The sequence below is a fragment of the Phalacrocorax aristotelis genome, chromosome 3 (assembly GCF_949628215.1).
Source record: "Phalacrocorax aristotelis chromosome 3, bGulAri2.1, whole genome shotgun sequence".
Taxonomy (NCBI): domain Eukaryota; kingdom Metazoa; phylum Chordata; class Aves; order Suliformes; family Phalacrocoracidae; genus Phalacrocorax; species Phalacrocorax aristotelis.
The window spans coordinates 120054754-120074529 of record NC_134278.1 but is presented as its reverse complement, the minus strand read 5'-3'; the positions used below and the strand labels follow the sequence as shown (position 1 = coordinate 120074529).

The 19776-nt window shown below is 40.2% G+C and overlaps 1 protein-coding gene across 5 annotated transcripts in view; it reads right to left on the bottom strand.

Moving 5' to 3' along the window:
* SMYD3 (SET and MYND domain containing 3) overlaps positions 1 to 19776 on the bottom strand; it is a 425447-nt gene that overhangs the window by 187934 nt on the left and 217737 nt on the right. For 2 of the 5 annotated variants that reach the window (XM_075089355.1, XM_075089356.1), the window contains exons 6-7: positions 14741 to 14773; positions 13538 to 13666 (exon numbers count right to left, since the gene is read on the bottom strand). The exons of the other annotated variants lie outside the window; for them this stretch is intronic. In XM_075089355.1, the coding sequence (XP_074945456.1) occupies positions 13538 to 13666; positions 14741 to 14773 (162 nt within the window). The remainder of the gene's footprint in view (positions 1 to 13537; positions 13667 to 14740; positions 14774 to 19776) is intronic. 5 annotated transcript variants of the gene reach the window in all.

The window sequence follows — 19776 nt, the reverse complement described above, 5'->3', positions numbered from 1 at the left end:
TCAATAAAACTGCTGAGGTTTTTATATGCACATTAACAGCATGCTTCAGTGTAAAATGGGATTCTTAATTCTTTTCACAGAGCATTAAATCATGTTTAAGATTAAAAAAAAAATATCCTTGATCAGCTACTGACAGGTCTCCTCCCTATCAAAACTACTCTGCTTACTGTGTTTGTAGACTTCAACAACAAGCTAATTGCAAAAGATTCTTCTCTAAGTAAAATATAGAATAATTGGGTTTGACTACCCAACATACGTTGTTCTTCATTTACTCCAAGCCCAACTCCAGGAGATTAACGTGGTTTTTTGTAACACCAGTGAGACATATTTAAAAAAGAAGGTCAGTCACGAGCATAAGATGGTGCAGGACAGTGCTTCAGGTTCTTTCAGCTGCATAGCAAGATTTCTTTCATTTACTGCGTACTTCACGAGAGGCCACCTTACAACCCGTGAGAATGCAATGATTCTCTTGTGAAGCTGTTCCCAACCTCCTGTTAGGACTCACTCAGGAAACCAGCAATACTTGGCCTCCCAAAAACTGCATTGCTGAAATGTTTCTCAGTTCCCCAATCCCCATGGGCACCAAGGTCACCTTCTTACCCTTGCTTACATGTCATCCTATCCCTCAGAAGTAACATGGAATGTATTAGGTGAAATCTGGACCCGAGTTTATCTCATTCCTTCAGAGATTAATAAAACTAAGTGACAATCAGAGCATCTCCAATACCTTGTCTACCTGTCTTTCTATTAACTTCACTGTCAGTGAAACCTTAGCTAGCCCCAGCCCAGAAGCTATGAGAATCTAACCCATGACTGTTGCTAAAAAAAAATTGTTATGGCCAAAAAAATCTGTCATTAGGGCAATATATTACTTGCATTTCTTTTATAGTATTAATGAAATATTTCTTCTTAACTGTGGGACTTCATTTTGGTAGGAATTTGACCGTGACCTGCAGTCTCTTTATCAGAAGTCTGTAAGACACAGAACCACAATAATTTTGTGGCACAGCCAACACTAGCAGTGTGCAAATCCAGTGGCCTAACAGTGTTCTGGCCTAAAGACTTCAACTAATTTGGCATCTAGTTACACTAAAAGATCAAATAAACATCCCCAAATAGCTCCATATTTGGCAGTGGCACTTCCACCTCTGCATGGCCAGTCACTGGTGTATCCACTACCAGATAAAAAACACAAACAGATCATGCGCTGACACATGAGGATTAGACTGGTGTCAGCATACACGTGGACAGTTCCACGCTGGCCACGGGCAGATGCTCCAGCAGCAGTGGCACCTACTGGGGACACTGTCCCCCGTGCTGCCCAAGGGGAAGGTTGGGGTCCCAGCAGGAGGGTGAGGGAGCCTGGGCCAGCCTGGCCAAAGGGCTCACTGGCACCCTGTCCGTCCACCGCCACGTTGCGTGTTTGCCAGCCCACTCCCACACACCCATCCCTCTGGTCCTGGGGCTCACAACAGCATTTGCACCCAGACCAAGGGGGTTTCTGAAATGTGATCCCTGGGCATTCAGCTTGCACCACTCTCCTCCTATCCAACTCAGTGCACTGGCACAGCAGACGAGCGATGAAGCAGCAAGCGTTCAGCTTCCCAGCCTTCTCCAGAGAAATGACAGCTTGAGTGACCCATTACTATGGGACTGGTTTTTAATGAAATGCTAGTACCGCACACCGCTACACAAAGAACATATGTGGCTGCAAGTGATTAATTACATTCTCAAAGAACCTAATAAGAGACTCTCATATTTAAAATACTTTATGGCAACTATTAATTTTTTCTCTCTAATTATCAGAGTAGTGATGCTGTAAAGCTCCCTTCACCTCAAATTTGCTTTTTTTTTTTTCCTTCCCTCCATTCTATAGCTTTGTTAATGCTAAATTTTGGTTCTGTGCAACAACCAACCTTATTTCTCTTTTTAGTTTATAAAAACCAAACAACATCAAGGCTGAAACCTAACCAAAAAAATTACATTTCATAAAAAATAAATATTCCAATCTTCTTTTTTTCAGAAATGGCTGCCTTAGGAAATTAACATTATTTTATTTTCACCACACTTCCAAAGAGAATGAATTTTAGTATTCTATCGCAGGGGTCCATCTTCAGATGCTGAAAATGCTAAGCAGAAATACATCACCTTTAAGAAGCGCTGAGCATCTACTATTGAGCACTGAAAGTCAGTGGCAGGGTATGTACACAAAAGTACTGAAAATTCAGATCTAGGTACACTAATTTCAGCAAGCTACATTCTGATACCATCCAAAATAGAAATACGATTTTTCACCCTGACGACCTGCTTGACAAGTATGGACAGCCCTATGTTTTAAATGGGACTCTACCCAGAAATCAACAGAATTGGTATTTGAGAAATGGCTTTGCTTGTCTGTGCTGTCACATGAGCAAGTCTGAAACCAGAGTTATCCACCTCCTGCTGTACGCTCATCCAAAACCACTGACGAGCAGCAGAATTTCAGCACCAGCTCCTAACTGCTGAAGGAATATTGTTCACACTGAAGTAAAGTTTTGTATTGATCAAATAAAACAAAACCCCATTTCATCTTTCGCTAATTTGAATACATTGCAAAAGACTTCAAGGAACGTCACATCTTGCCATTACCGTAGAACAGAGTTACTGTGTGAAGAAATGAAGAAGGCACCCACACACTGAGCTGACCTTTCTGAATACTCCTTTATGGCCTGTCTTAATGTTATTTTCCAAAGCCAAACTATTCTCAAGTTTGGCTTGAGAATAAAGGCAATTATTTCAGGCATTCTTAAAATGATTTTCAGTTTTACAGCAGGTCCCTGGATCTCTGCTTTTAGCTGCTGAAGCACAGCCATGACACCTGGCTTAGCAGCCGGTTGAGTATGCACTGCAGAGTTATAGGCACCGGCTTGTCTTGTTAATTTGCATGTGAGGGTGATGCTGGTTGGAAGAGGACGGTCTGCTCAAGAAAAATTATTTTGTCTTTTACCACTCCTGTTGCTGGTAGCTGCAGCCAAAGCACTTAAAATGCCACCTATTTGCTGCCATCTACAACCATATGTCAGGATAAAACTAGAGCACAGACACCTATGGTAAATATGCTTGCCTTTGCACGCCTGATGAGAGGAGGCAAGCCTCGTTTTTGTGGAAAATTAACACGGTGAGTTCTGCTGTTTGTCCCTCCCAACATGATTCACATGCGAAATAGTGTGTCCTCAAGAATGAAGAGTATAATGATGCTTTATTGCTTGAGAAAGCCATAGGCCCCCAGAGAATTTGTGTCGTCATAAGCCATGAGTAAGGCTGGTGGAGCCAGCTTGAGGCTCCAAATAAAAGAGGTGGAAAAGAGGAGATGAAAAAACACCGTGACAAAAGATGCTTTTGTTACATATTGAGATGAATCTGAATCAAAATGTGTTCACAGTTATAATTTCTTCTAGAACTGGGAAAACTGCCAGTAGGAATAGCATGATTTTACTTTCCAGTGCCACTATAATTCTTATTCCTATCAAAGGAGGCTGAAAAAAAAAAAATTGCCAAGTTATTTCATTAGGAAATGCAGCTAATTTACAGGCATGGTAATTTTCCCCCTACAAAATTGTATAATGAGCTTTAAACTCACTAAATAAAGGGTCTCTTCTCTGAGTGATTATGCTTAATTTACACAGGAATTAATGGTGACTGGACCTCCTTTCAGAATAGCTTTGAAAGAGCTGCATTACAAGAACAACATCAACAGCTTTGAAAAACACCCTAACAGTCAATGGAGTAAAAAATACTTATCTCTATAACAGTGCATACATATAGGTGTCTTCATAAGTATCTTTTACAGGACAAGCACATCACTGTTAAATCAGGTATCAGAATCCAGTGAACCTATAATGCTGATTTTATATTAAATTACTTGCTTAGGCATTATGCTGATAGAATGTATAGAAAGCCTAAATAAACAGATGGACAGAAACACCAGGGAGTGACACTTTCATCTTTAAAAATTGCTCTCACTGTATTAAATGCTAACTATTTATCTGTTTCTTAGGTCTGTTGTTATTGGGTTTTTCACTGGTTAGTTTGTCTAAGGAATGGAAACTTTGGTTTATAGATAAGCCTTGCCAAATGTAGCCCAATTTTCACATAGTTAAGTAGCACCCAGAAAACCCCAGCAATTCCAAAATTCAGGTATTTTGGGGTACTTACATAGAAACTAGAAATTAGAAGCCATTCCCAATAGAAACTTGTTTATGGTCTCACTAAGGTAGTAGGTGTGCCACATAAATAGATAGCATTTGTCCCTAGCAAGTTATCAAATGAAATTAAACGTGCTTATTCCAGTTACCAAAAGCAGTTGACCCTGACATTGTGGAAGCAGGAGAAATGCATTTGGAAGTTTTAGTTCAACAAACCTCCCTTTCTTCCTTTGTAGTGTGGGAAGTACCAGTTATCTTTTCAATATACCATAGAAGGGAGATTCGTAAAATTTCAGGTCTGGAAGGGGCCTTTAAATCATGTAGCCTGTCCTCCTTTATCATAGTATTTCATAAAAGGTCCACAGCTAATACAGAATCAGTGACATCTGTGAAAACGATTAACAAAATCTAACCCAAAATGTTATGACTGAGCAATACAGACCAAGACCTTGCTCTCAGAGCAGCTTGATTAATTTACAAGAAATGAAAATAAACTAATAATAATTTAAAAAATGAATTAGTGGTATATAATCCTTGGGAACCAGGCACATCCATTGTGATTGTGACGCCAGTTTTCCTCCGATCAAAATAAGGATGAAGGAGAGTTTTTAACACATCATTACCATCTACTGGACATGAGGGAGAATGCAGCTCAGAAACGAGACCGAGAACATGGACACACGGAGAGCAAAAGGGGCTGCCACGTCTATCAGGAAATCCTATAAAGCTGTCTGCCCTATATCTTTGCCTAACCTTCACACCCCCCACCCCCATCCTAACACAGTCTGACCTTCCTCTGAAATTTAGAAAACAACCAGTCCAAAGGTGTGAAGTTGCATATGGTAACTAATGCACATCCCACCACCAAGCCACAAATGCAGTCTCAGTCTGAAGTCTACCAAGAGTACGGTGAACTAGAGCCTGAGGCTTCTCTGGCAAGCAACACACGTTATTTAGTTTCCAGCAGCTTTGACAGAAGGAAACCCTTGGATCATATTCCTGATGCAAAGTTACAAAGGATTTCTGGAGATGTTTTACCACCTCTCCCCCCACCTCAAAGTCATTTGCACACCTTGGAACCAAATGTAAAGCTTAGGGAAGACAGAGGAGAGCAACAAGACCAAAGAATTTTACAGTGACAATGATTTTCTCTGATAGAGAAGTCTCTACTTGATCTTACAGAAATCCATCCATAAGTGGGTGGACACATCTGCTTCTGAAAGAAGTCATTTTTTACTGCACATCAGTATGATGTATGTGTGTGATTAGATTCAATGGATGCAAAAGGAGCATATGCCTCTTGAATACAAATGTAGTAAAGCACCTGTGAAAATGCTTTTTAAATCAGAACCAGTATTTACTGAACTGACACAAACCATTTAAAATAAATTGGATAATAAGCCCTATCAAAGAACACAAAATGAACTTACTAATACCAACAAAACGATGAGGGACAACTTAATGACAATATTGCCACTCATAAAATTTGGACATCATGGTAGCTCATATAAACTGTTCAGACTAAAGAGTTAGAATACATATGTACTTTTCATGACTACACATAACTTTCAGCAGCAACTGGGTGACACTGGCCACATCTGGGAGGAGGAGGAGGAGGAGGAGGTGTCTACCCCCAGCCTTCCTCCTCCCCATCTCAGATTAGGTACTTTTCAGGCTGAAGAGGCCACCAGTGTGGTGGTGGCTACCAGAGGCTGGGTGAGCCCCCATGCAGGGCCCATCCTATGGCACAGAGCTACAGACTGGTGTTTGTTGGTTTGTAAATGCTGTGCACACTGAGCACTGATCTGAGACTTTAGGGAGATCTGGAAACTGCTGCTCAATCTGTTTGGATCTGCTGAGCATCTTCAAACAAGTTATTTCACCCCTCCATCATCTCATCACACACCCCCACACCCCCTCCCCAAAATGGGGTAATAACAGCAACCTCCTTTGTGCAGCAGCTTGAGGTTGTTATTTATAAGAGGAAATTGTTACTGCTACAATTAAATCCTTATGAACTTCATCACATATGTGAATAATAATGGTCTGGAAGCAATTTTTTAACCCATCTTCAGCATTACTAATTTTTTAAAAAAATTTGTTGGACTTTGTTATGGACTATGAATATTTTTTACAGGGCACTCATCTCCTCTGTTTCTTTACCCTTGTCTTTTCCAGTCAGTTTTTCTCTCTCATTCACCAGAAACCTCCCTAACACTGCCACCCTGGCTTATACTTGTCCCACTAGCAACTTCATGATATCTTCCCTCAGCCTTCAGTAACACTGAACTTCATTCAGGAATTTCATGAGCTGAATCATTATGTTGTCACTCAGACACGCTCAGTTGGTATACAGAAAGGTGCTGAAGCTTTGCACAGTGCCTGGAACAGGAAGGATACTGTCAAAACCCACAGCAACCTTCTGTCATTCTCCAAAGTATTCAGAAGACTAAGATACAGCAAAAATTACCCAACACAACTAGCCACTCAGATTTTTCTGGAGATTAATGACCATCTGTAAGCAAGGGAGGGAAAAGGTTTATTTATCAGCCATTGACCCCAGAAAGTCATTTTTGCTTTGGATGCATTCTTCAGGATACGTGGAAAAGGCGCAGCACATCAGTACATGCCTCTCCACTGTGTTCAATACACAGCACTCACCCTGTGACTGAAGGAAGAGGTTCTTGCATTTCAATGTTAAAGGAAGGATCCTGACTCATCTTTTTAGATACAATCAAGAATTGGCTTTTTTCAAAGGAAGAAATGCTAAATATGCATGAATCCGTTTAAAAACTGGGCAGAAGCACCCATTTCACCATTCTCAGCTTTGCCACTCCTCACATACGAACACTCATTTCCCAGTCTGCAGAATGGCACACATCTGTTATATTTTATCTGTACTAAGCACTACAAAAAGAGTAACATTTTATGCAGGAACTGTCTTAGTATAAATCACGAAAGTGGACACAGTATCTTTGTCCAAAACAGAGGTGTTTTGATTCCATGAGGTAGTAAGCACCCAAAAGGCATATGGTAGCACTGACTAGCTATATGTTAGCAGGTATTACAGACAAATAGCTACTGGTATATAAAGCAAAATTTAGTGCTGAGGATCTGTCATCCCTACTATACATATTTCAGATTTTTCTGCTTCTTTGATTAAACTTCAGACTAGCTCTGGTTTGGTGCCTTGTCCTGAAGCTTGATTGCACCTGGAGTGGATTCAAGACTCCCTGAGCACATCCTGCAGTTTAGTTCAGTCAAAAAAGCATCAAATTCATGCACTCCAGGACTGCTGCCCAACACAAACCAACCAAAGGGGATGGACTGGGAAATTCACTTCAGAAGAGAACTCCTGGTCTGAATTAAAACACGAATATAGATGCACTTGGTGAGACACTCATTTTTTGTGGTTCATTAAGTTTTGACAAATGAGCATATCTCAGTAATAACCACATTACTCATCACAGGAATAGGATTTGAATTTTGTTGTAGCTACAAAAGACAGTGACTAAAACCCCACAGGGCTTTAAGCATATATATGCTGAATTGTTTCGTTCCACAAAAAGATAAATGATTTTCAGCCTTAGTTTAATCACAACTTATCATCTCAGCATGTGCATCTCCACTGCAACTGGCTTATCCCACCTTTTCAAGATCCTGTGATTTTTATTGTCAAAAAGTATGCCAAATTAATTGCACGTTAGTTACTCACAGGCCTGGGCATGGGATCCCAGGCATGGCCAGCATACCAGGGACACCAGCATCCCTACTCACAAACACCCTGCACTGCTTGGCTGAAGGATGGGGTCCTGCTCTTGCCCATGTTCCAGGACACCCTGGATGCAGAGGAGAGGACCCGAGCAGCAGCAGCACCAGGGCCCAGGCAGCCCCCTTGCTCTAAGTGGGTCACAGACATCACGTAAGTGGGGTTCTAGTTTGTAACTTGAGATTTTCAGCTTCAAAGTCAAGTTAGCAAAATGGCTGTTGGTTTGAAAGCATTACAAAGCACACAGAAAAAAATAAAATTTTTTTAAAAAAATATAGCAGGGAACAGAAATTCATCCATAAGCTATTAGTATGAACTTGGCCCGACAAACGGTTTTGATCACTGTGATTTAGCCGCAACTGACTGCTCAGGGACATTATCTTGGCAGTATTGACCCAGCCTGTAAACAAGTACCCAACATCAAAGTCATCACTGAACTTACCATTTATTTGCAACATTGTGAAAGGGGCTGCAGACAGACAAAAGGATGAAAGTCACAAAAAGAGGGACATCCTCTCATATAGCCAGGTGTGGTACCTCAGATCTTCCTCCTGAGGCACACTGACAAAACAGTGCAGAGAAGTTGCCACTTGTGCTGTTCTATAAATGGTGTATGCTCCTCCAACCTGGCAACTGGGAACTTTAAAAAATATCAGAATGAGACCCTTCCACTCTTAGGAAATCAATTGGCATATTTTTGCTTGACACAAGTTTTAACATTTGAATAAATCAAAACAAGCCCTGATCCTCATGGGGGACTTCAACCACCCCCATATCTGTTGGAGGGACAACACAGCAGGACATATGCAATCCAGAAGGTTCCTGGAATACGTTGATGATAACTTCCTTCTCCAAGTGATAGAGGAACCAACAAGGAGAGGTGATGGAGGGGCTGGTGGGGAACGTGAAGCTCAAGGGCAGCCTTGGCTGCAGTGACCATGAAATAAGGGAGTTCAAGATCCTTAGGGCACCAAGTAGGCAACATAGCAAGCTTACTACCCTGGACTTCAGGAGAGCAGACTTTGGCCTCTTCAGGAATCTGCTTGGTAAACTACCATGGGGTAAAGCCCTGGAGGGAAAAGGGGCCCAAGAAAGCTGGCTAATATTCAAGGATCACCTCCTCCAAGCTCAGGAGTGATGCATCCCAACAAAGAGGAAGTCAGGCAAAAACACCAGGAGGCCTGCATGGATGAACAAGGAGCATCTGGACAAACTCAAACATAAAAAAGGAAGCCTACAGAGGGTAGAAGCAAGGACAGATAGCCTGGGAGGAATACGGAGAAATTGTCCAAGCAGCCAGGGATCAGGTTAGGAAACCTAAAGCGCTGATAGAATTAAATCTGGCCAGGGACATCAAGGGCAATAAGAAAAGCTTTTATAGGTATGCTGGTGATAAAAGGAAGACTAGGGAAAATGTAGGCCCTCTCCAGAATGAAACAGGAGACCAGGTTACCTGGAATATGGAGAAGACTGAGGTACTAAATGACTTTTTTGCCTCAGTCTTCACCGGCAAGTGCTCAAGCCACACCACCCAAGTCACAGGAGACAAAGGCAGGGACTAGGAGAAGGAAGTACCTCATACTGTAGGAGATCAGGTTCAAGACCATCTGAGGAACCTGAAAGTGCATGAGTCCATGGGACCTGATTGAAATGCATCTGCAGGACCTGAGGGACCTGGCGGGTGAAGTTGCTAAGCCACTATCCATCATATTTGAGAAATCGTGGCAGTCCAGTGAAGTTCCCACTGACTGGAAAAGGAGAAACTTAGCCCCCTTTTTGAAAATGTGAAAAAAGGAAGACCTGAGGAACTACAGGCCAGTCAGTCTCACCTCTGTGCCCAGCCAGATCATAGAGCAAATCCTCCTGGAAACCATGCTAAGGCACCTGGAAAATATGGAGGTGATTGATGACAGCCAACATGGCTTCACTAAGGGCAAATTGTGCCTGATAAATTTGGTGGCCTTCTACAATGGGGTTACAGCATTGGTGGATAAGGAAAGAGCGACTGACGTCATCTACTTGGACTTCTGCAAAGCATTTGACGCTGTCCTGCACAACACCATTGTCTCTAAGTTGGAGAGACATGGATTTGACGGATGAACCACTCAGTGGATAAGGAATTGGCAGGATGGTTGCACTCAAAGAGTTGCCGTCAATGGCTCCATGTCCAAGTGGAGGCAAGTGACAAGTGGCATTCCTCAGAGGTTGGTATCAAGACCGGTGCTGTTTATCATCTTTGTTGGCGACATGGACAGTGGCATTGAGTGCACCCTTAGCAAGTTTGCTGACAAGACCAAGGTGTGTGGTGCAGTCGACACGCTGAAGGGAAGGGATGCCATCCAGAGGGACCTGGACAGGCTTGAGAGGTGGGTCTTTGCAAACCTCATGAATTTCAACAAGGCCAAGTGGGTAAAGTCCTGCACCTCGGTCAGGGCAATGCCAAGCACAAGACTTGGCGGAGAATCGACTGAGAGCAGCCCTGAGGAGAAGGACTTCAGGGTATTGGTTGATGAAAAGCTCAACATGACCCAGCAATGTATGCTTGCAGCCCAGAAGGCCAACTTTATCCTGGGCTGCATCAAAAGAAGAGTGACCAGCAGATCGAGGGAGGTGACTCTGCCCCTCTACTCTGCTCTGGTGAGACCCCACCTGCAGTGCTGCGTTCAGCTCTGGGGCCCCAACATAAGAAAGACATGGACCTGTTGGAGTAGTCCAGAGGAGGAAAACAAAGATGACCAGAGGACTGGAGCACCTCTCCTATGAAGACAGGCTGAGAGAGTTGGGGTTGTTCAGCCTGCAGAAGAGAAGGCTTCTGGGAGACCTTACAGTAGCCTTCCAGTATCTGAAGGGGGCCTACAAGAAAGCTGGAGAGGGGCTTTTTACAAGGGCACATAGTGATAGGACAAAGGGTAGTGGCTTTAAACTGAAAGAGGGTAGATTTAGGTTAGATATAAGGAGGAAATTCTTCACTATGAAGGTAGTGAGGGACTGGAACAGGTTGCCTGGAGAAGTTGTGGCTGCCCCATCCCTGGAAGTGTTCAAGGCCAGGTTGGATGGGGCTTTGAGCAACCTGGTCTAGTAGAAGGTGTCCCTGCCCGTGGCAGCAGGGTTGGAACTAGATGATCTTTAAGGTCCCTTCCAAGCCAAACCATTCTATGATTCTATGATAAAACAGGGTTTGTTTTATAGGGTGCTAAAAGAAATAGCAGGAAAAAACCAAAACAGTATTAGTTACCCATCAACAACTACTGAACTACAAAATCTTCAATCAATCCCTTTAATTTTTTGCAAGAACAAACTCCCAAATAGTTATCCTCTGATATGAAAGTGGGATTTTAAATTTTTGGATGGAAGAAATTAGTGCCTTGTCCTCTTGCTATATAAAGTATCCTGTTTGTTCTCATCCCTTTTCCCAAGCTCTTTAGAAAGCCTAGCAAAAGTGAGAGCATGCCATTCACACTTCCAAGATAGCACCTGAATTTTCACCTTACATATTCCAACAAGGCAGCTAGCAAAAAATGTCGAGAAGAGTCACAAAGTATAAATGTGTCAGGGTAACTCATTGAGAACAGAAAGTCACACATACATCTCTCAAACAGCCACTGCTTTTATTCTATCCTTCACTGATGAAACTACAGTAATGAAAGAGTTATAAAACAGTGATTGTGACAGTTGCATGTTAAAATGGCATCACACAGAGATGAACCTGTATTTTATTATTTTTTTAATAAATACATAATCTTGCTGCTTTACTTAGGTAAGACATGAAATGTGAGGTGTTGGATCCAGTGTAATTATTTCTATTGACACAACCTGCTTATGGTTTTTGGTGCAATATGAGAGTAAATCCCTGCCATCAAAAGCCAACAGGAGATCTAATCTTGACTGCTTATAAAAGGGAGGTACTATACAACTACTGAGATATAGGAAACAGGACCATTATTTCCATTGATGTTCAGCATTTTAAGTATCTTGTTATAATGCTGATGACACTCTTGGGAAAATGTAAAGCCTAATTTCTGTCCAGAATTTATATTGTTTCAGAATACAGTACAACAGCAAAACAGGTACCAAAAGAAAAACATCAAAGATAAACAGTGCATGAAATTTTATGGTGAAACGACAAGTGATCATGGCTGCTTCTTGCTGCCAGGGGAAACAAGGACAAACTTTCCTTTCCCACACTGTCACAGAGTCAGGAAGTATGTCTGGGGAAGGTGCGTAGCAGTGCCCATCTCAAACCACAGTCAACGGATTAATAGTGAGTGATCCTTCTATTAAGGCTAACTTTAATTAATAGGCTCATCCAGAATAGGAGGTAAAAAACACTTTTAGAGAGGACAAATATTCATGAGTTTCTTTGAAAAATTAATTTCTTTTCAACTGCTTCAGCATAGAAACTCCCAGATAAGAGAAGAAAAGGAATTACCTCTAGAAATATTTTAATAAACTACATAGGTGTACTCACTAGACACTTTTCTAGGAACTTTCATGCATGTAAGGCATTACCTTGGCTGAGATAATTTGCAACAACAACAATAAACAGAGTTCAAGCTACAAGAAATTTCTTACATACAAGAAAATTTTAAAACATTAATTTTGTCTCAGTCTACATGACCAGTCTGTTGCAAAAATGGCATAAAAAGTATTCAGCGCTTCAAGAATAAGGAATATTGTTTTGAAGAGATGTGTCACATTTTTCATACATAATCTTGTGATGCATTTCAGTCTTTAACTATAAAACTCATTGTAATTATGGAGGCACAATGGGCATCTTTTTAATAAGGATGATTCTTTCACCCTTTATGTTTTTTTTCTGCTTGTTACACTCAAAGGAGTCTCCCATGCTACTATTTCCAATGTATTCATGGAACAGAATTTGAATTAAACCGTTGTTAAGTCTCCATATTTCTACAACCTTTTTGAAAACATTTCCTCAGAAATAATATGCAGAACTGCATGCTACAAATTTCTGAGACCATAACACCCTAAGATTTGTTTTTGCAGTATGACCTGCATATATGATATACTCTGTTTCTGCTGGAAGGTGGAAAAATATGCTATGAAATACGTTAAATCTTAGGAAAACGTTTTGAAAGTAAGTTATGTAAAACGTATTACAGCAATGTAACCAACTTAGCACACAACAGATAAAATGGGGATGCAAGGTGATAATGGTGTCTCAAAGCGCAGAGGGAATTCAGAATTGACCTCTGCAGAGAATATGTACTCTCCATGTCCAGACTTGGGCCTAGATAATTTCAGCAGGCACATCTTATTCCTCTGTCAACCTGCATTTAAATGCCACTTCATCCCTACCTCACTTTTGCATGTGCATGCACAAATATGTATTAGAAAAATCTTGGGGAAAAAAAATGATAGTTGATGTAGAGCAATAACCCTCTGGCAAAACGTTTTACAAAAGACGACAGAAAGCAGGCAGCACAAGTAAATCTCTCGAGAAGATGCCATGTGAAAATGAGAAAATATAGTCAAATAAAATCAGCTAATTAAGGTGCTGGCATAACAAACATGTTTGGATGGCTATAGTTTAAAATAAACATAGACTAGATCATAAACTTACAGGTGTTGTCAAGGTATGGTAAGGATGAAAAGAAAAGGCCTCTGTGAGTAAGGACGATTGCGTTGTGTGATCATTTGAAGAGAACAATATGCATTCAAATTTAAAATGCTCCAGGATAAAAAACATGACCTATTCAGAGAAGAAAGGAGAAAATGTTAGAAAAACACAAAAAACCAAGATAAGAATTGTATGTAGATTAGCAATAACAAAAAAATCTTCTACAAAGTTAAAACTATGAGGAGAAAAAAACACAGTGACTTTCTGAGGATCAAATGCTCAAACAGTATGTGTCAAGTCTATCAGCCTTACCACGAGAAAAGATGTACCATGTGCACTTATTAAATTCCAAACACTGCAGTGCAAAGCTGTAACACCTTTCACAGTATCTTAACAGTATAACAACTGCCTCTGGAGAGGCTAGGAAGTAAAAAAAGCTAAAAATGAACAATTGAATTTTAAAGTTTCCTCAAAGTCCACTAAGTACCATATTAAGACTTTAAACTAATGAGATGAGGGAGGTATTCTAGAAAAATCGGGTTTATTTTAAAACACCTGGGCATCCACAGAAGATGCTGAGCCCTGGCAGAGCCCTGATAGTGACCCAGGACACAGTTTTTTTCACCCTACTTTGTGAGTGTGGTCTCTTCACCATACTCTTTCCCCAGCTGAACAATAAGGATGATAACACTGGCATCTTTTAGGAACTGAGATCTATTAATTAAACTAGATAGATAAAAACTAAGCATTAATAGTATTTTCATCAAGCCAAAGACAGGATAAGCACAAGAGTCTAAGAAATATCCTGTAGCAAAAAAACCTAAAAGTGACACCAAGGTTTACATACTGCATTTGTGTGTGAGATTTTCATTTAGTTACAATTAACGTCCAAGATTAAAACAGCTGTATGGAGTTGAGAGTAAAAAAGAAACCCTCAATTGTTTATTTTGTTTAAAGTAAACATTTTTTTCTCAAATTCCTTGAAATATTGCCTTGAGTATTTATATTTATTTCTATCTGCAACAGATGAATAATACTTTGAGGAGAAAAATGTTGTAAACCCCTAACATCTGCAAAGATTCTGGGCACAGACTCGCATCTGAAACAAATTTTATTGCATGACCAACTTCCTGGTTTTATATTCCCTTTATAGAACAAAACACAAGTTTACCTTTGGTTTTGCTAAAATATACAAAATATACTTACCATAAATTGTTGACTAACAGGTGCCAAACTTACCTGCAAAACAAACCAAACAGAGAGTTACTTAACTGCACAATAAACTGCATAGGAGAGTGGATATAATTTAGGTGGCTTGGTGGTTAATCATTTCTGTTTTTAATGCCAGAGTAAGATGGAAGAAAGGAGTGAACAAGGGATTTGATAAAATAAATATAAATTACAAACTCCAGGTTGAATACTGTGAAGGGCTGTGCAAAGCTCAGTTTCAGCAAAAATGCCTTATGACTTAAACTGCACTGTCCCCAAGGTGATGGTGAGACTGCTGAGACCAAGGTCTCGCACAAAGGCCTGTTTGCTCTGACTCAGAATTGCTTTTGTCCCACCCAAGGTGAGCCTCTCTAACATGGGATACAAGCTCCTTATGAAGTACCAACTCCAGCATGTTCCTTTTCCAGGCTAAATTTACAGCTAGTGAAGCTGTTTCATATAAACAATATGAACCAATATTGTTTGTATTACACAGAATTTCATAACTTAAATTCATTAGCAGACTCCACTAAGGCGCTGTACACACTCACTGAGAGTTGGGTAAGAGCTCTCCCATTACGGGATCTCACATGGCCATGCCTTGGCCTCATTTTTCTTTCACAACAATTTTTCTTCTGAAAACTACCAATGTAGCATCTGTTACTATCTTTGTTTCTAGCAAAGGTGAGAAATTTGCAAGGTCATAAGTCATTAACAGCAGTGTCTTTAATCAGACAATCAGAAATATTGGTTGGAAGGGATTTCTGGAAGTCAGCTATCATGAGTGCATGTTCATAAATTTATATAAATTCTTGAGTTTAGTGTTGTTTGAAATAGAAATATCAAACAAGGAGTTCAATAAAGGAACAATCCATGTTTCATTAGTGAAATATTATAATTAAGCAGTTCTAAATATGTACTACAGTCAGAGACCGCATCTTTTTACAGCAGACATTCTTATTATTGTGGTACTTAGAGAAACAAAGGATTGAGGTTAATGGAGTTAACAGACTGTTCATTTAAACCCAAAATTTGCAGAAAATTGTCTAAATACTCTTTGGCATGCAGCATCTTTGGCACTGTTATACCAAATATTGTGTTAGTTATCCCTCAAATCACAAAATGTATATAAAGCTGCCAAAAATGTATCTATAGTCCACACACGTACCAAATTCACATTTTTACAACATATACAGAATGTCCAGATCCTAAATTCATAAACCCACCCTGCACTCATATTGGGGTCCTGGCAGCTTCTGTAACAGAGAAGACTGATAAGTGGACCAGAAGATCATTTAGAAATATCATCTATTACAATCCACCATGACAATGGTGTCTTTTGCTTTCAAGATTTAAAACAGAGTAAAAATTTGAACAATAAAACTTGTCAAAAACAAAAGGTATATTCTAGGAAGAAAAAAAACTAACACTGGAATAAAGACAGAAGCAGCAGTGCAGCCTTAAAAATCGCAAGACATTCCCCTGATAGCTTTGCCATTGATTATGCCAGAATTTTTGTTAAATGCATTTCATCTCAGCTCAAAATTTGAAACTGGTCTCATGTACAGCCTAAATAAATCCAGAAAAGACTCATAGGTATGTCCTCCTTTTAAGCCAAGTTTGTTAACCAATCATGCTAAAAAGTATAGAAGAACAGCAATCTTTAGATTTCTGACTATAAGCCCAACAGTTATTTTTCGTATCTAGAATTCCTCTGGTGATGTAAGGAAATTAATGCAATACACTATTCACAACATTATAACACACTATAATTATCTCCATGGATGCCAGAAACAATTTTGACCACTGTGATAGGCTGGGTACTATCCAAAAGAAAGAAAACCAGTATAGATTTTAAAATATATGGGTACAAGTGCACTACACTTTAATCGCACTGACAAGAACTTGAAGGAAGCCAAGGACAGCTGGGGCTGGGGAAAGGATGATGTCGATTTAATCTTTAAGACTGACAGCCCTGTTTGGGACAAGGAAAGCTGAGCGGATGTGATCCAGCAAGGGAAAATCATTGTGGGGGAAGAGAAGCTGTAGGAGTATTACATTTAAAATTAATATGGAACTTGAGGGGATGTTTAATGTAAAGCAAGCTAAATGTTTTGCTAAAAAATGAGGCCTTTGTACTCTTTTGAAACTATTACATGCTAAAAATGTGGTCTTTGTATTCTTTTGAAACTATTACCGTCATTTTTTTGCTCCCCTCCAGCTAAGTCCCTCAGCAGACATTAAAATAGTTGTAAATGGTAATTAGCAGTCAGAAACACATTTTACCACAACAAACAAATGTGCCTGGAGGAGCTCAGCCTTGGTGCTCTGGGACAAACTGCCCCAACATCATCCCTGGGCAAACAGCTTCCCAAGGCCTCACACCACCCTGGCTCCAGAGGCACACACGACACCAGTGCCTGCTCCAACACAAGGGTAATCCTGGGGAGGCCTGGGAAGACCGAGAAAGGTGCTAGCAAAGTGGTGGTGAAGGCACAGACACACAAGTCTGCAGCCCCTGTCACAGGGAGTGATGAGCACTGGTGAGTCTTCAGGGAACTGGAAAAAACTGAATTCTTACTTGAACTTGCAAACCAGTTGGAGGGAAGGAAAAACTGCTAGGAAAAGCTGGGAGTGCCCTTTTCTGCCTTAACCTCTCCAATTAAAATGAACTCTGGCAACAACTGTGATTTCCCAGGGCATCCAGCCCTGTTTGCACAGGGCCGTTACTTACATGCTGTTTGTAAATAATCCTGCCCGATCACCCTGCTTTAAGGAACCAAGACACTTTAAATTGTTCACATCTTCTCCAAAGGAAAGCTGACTGGCAGTTTTGCACCTGCTCCTACTCAACACAAGAAACCAAGTAGACTTGCCTTGGCTTCACAACCTTCGCAGACCTGCCTTTTCATAGCACCTCACAGAATGTTCTTCCCTTGTGCACGCTGGAAAAGTTCTGCTTCAAGCTGGCTACAGAAACATGGCCAGGATTTGTCTTCCAAAATTTGTTCACACAAAAATTCCATTTATGCAACAGTTGCTGCCTTCATACAAAGACAATGAAAAGGCACCAACAGTGCAATCTGATGCCATGCCCCTGAGGATCACTTAAATGACAGCCTTGAATTCTACCATGTACATTTCCCTCCAGGAAGCAGAAATATCATACTCTCACAATGATTTATAGAGAGCTGTTGAAAAACCTTTGCCAACCTCAGGAAGTCAGCAAAAGTTATATTTTCACCTGGTTTAGAAAGAGGGAAAAACAACCCGGAGACCATAGGTGTTCTCTTGGTTTGCTCTTTGAAGCCATTAAATCATTGAACAGCCAGCTCATCATATAAACATCTGACGTAGCTGAATGAGGCTACAAGATGCAAGGATGTTCTTCCAGTCAACAGGCTATAATTTGTCACCTACAAGAAATGAGAGCATTTCCCTACATTTTGAACAAGCACAGCAAACCAGCACTGCTACAGATTTCTAAACTGACAAAGCAGGGTTTCCAGCTTCCAGGTTTTTCTATATACATGTTAATCACATTAACAATGTCAACAGCCACTGAGGTAAAAAGGGAGAGAGACATTTCTGTTTGCACAATAACATATCTGCAGAGAAGCTTTCCCTATAAAGGGTAAAGAGCATCCCTGTAGTTCTCCCTCAAAACTCCCACTGTCTTCTACTGTAATCTCAATAGAAATCTGCAATATTTGGGCTTTACCAAAAACCGCTTATTAAAACTAACACCCTCCTTTGAGCCCAGAAGAGATCCTGTCTGCTGGTTTCTCCCACCTATGCCCAGAGAGAAGGATGTATTCCCTTGAAGAACAAATATAAATACCTAAAGGTTAAATCCTGTTTTGGTATCTATTTATGTAATGTGTATATATTATTTCTCTGATAGGATATTGTATTTCTGCTTACAAACACCCGTCACATACACTATAACTGATCTACCTGGCTTCACCTATGTTTCATACACAATAGTAAGAGTTACTGCCTAAAAAGTTTGCTTTTGTTTGCTTCCTAAACATAGCATTCCAGCTTTCAAGAGTATTTAAGATGCACCTAACTTCAAACATGTTATACACTGTGGCCTAACCAAAAGCATATTGAAATCAAACTTTCATTGAGTTTTAAATGGCATTGGGATCAAGTTTTTGGTGCTCAGAGAAAGCTTTTTTTTTTAAGCGTATGTTATTGCACTCAAAAACATTTAATCCAGTTCTGGCACTATCTCTTAAATGTAATTTTCCACAAATAATAGTAAAAAATTCAGGATTGAAGTGGTCCCTAAAAAAATAAACATCAATGGACCTGGATCCACTGAGTTAGTGTTTTCAATATGGGTCAGAACTTTATTACCAAAGAACAACAATCATGTCATTTTCTCCATCCATAAACTGTGAACAACATCTGTCATAGAGATACTGATAATGGGTAAAAAGGTGTATATCAAACCTAATTAGTTTAATGACCAATAGTATTAAAAATAAAAAATTGTTTGTAAATTAAATGTAGATCTCTCTGTACTCTCATTATACCTGAACATTTATCATAGCAACGCACTTCAGTTCTTTTCTAAAATTCCCTATATCTCTTTAAGTTATGGGGCAAATTCTATAATTCTTACTCAAACAGACCATGAACGAAGTTTAGCTGGACCAAGGACTGTAGATTTTGGCCTCCAATTCAGAAGTTCCTCCTGCCAATAGATCCTTAAGTAATACCATGATTTCTGTTACAGGTCTAACTTAATCTGGGTAAATTCTCACATGTATTGCAACAATTATTTCTGATTATACAAACTCAGCTGATTAGCTTTAGACAATCTGCATCTCCTTCCTATAAATGAGTTCCCCTCCTTCATGTTGAAAGTCATCAGTGTCGAGATGAAAGCAGGTACATGAAAGCCGCAGCACAGTCGATCCCCTTGCTTTCAGATTTGCCCAGTATGGCAATGAAACAGCTCCAGACTTTATTTTTGAAAACATTCCTTTATGCAAACATCAAACACTTGTTCATGTTACCAG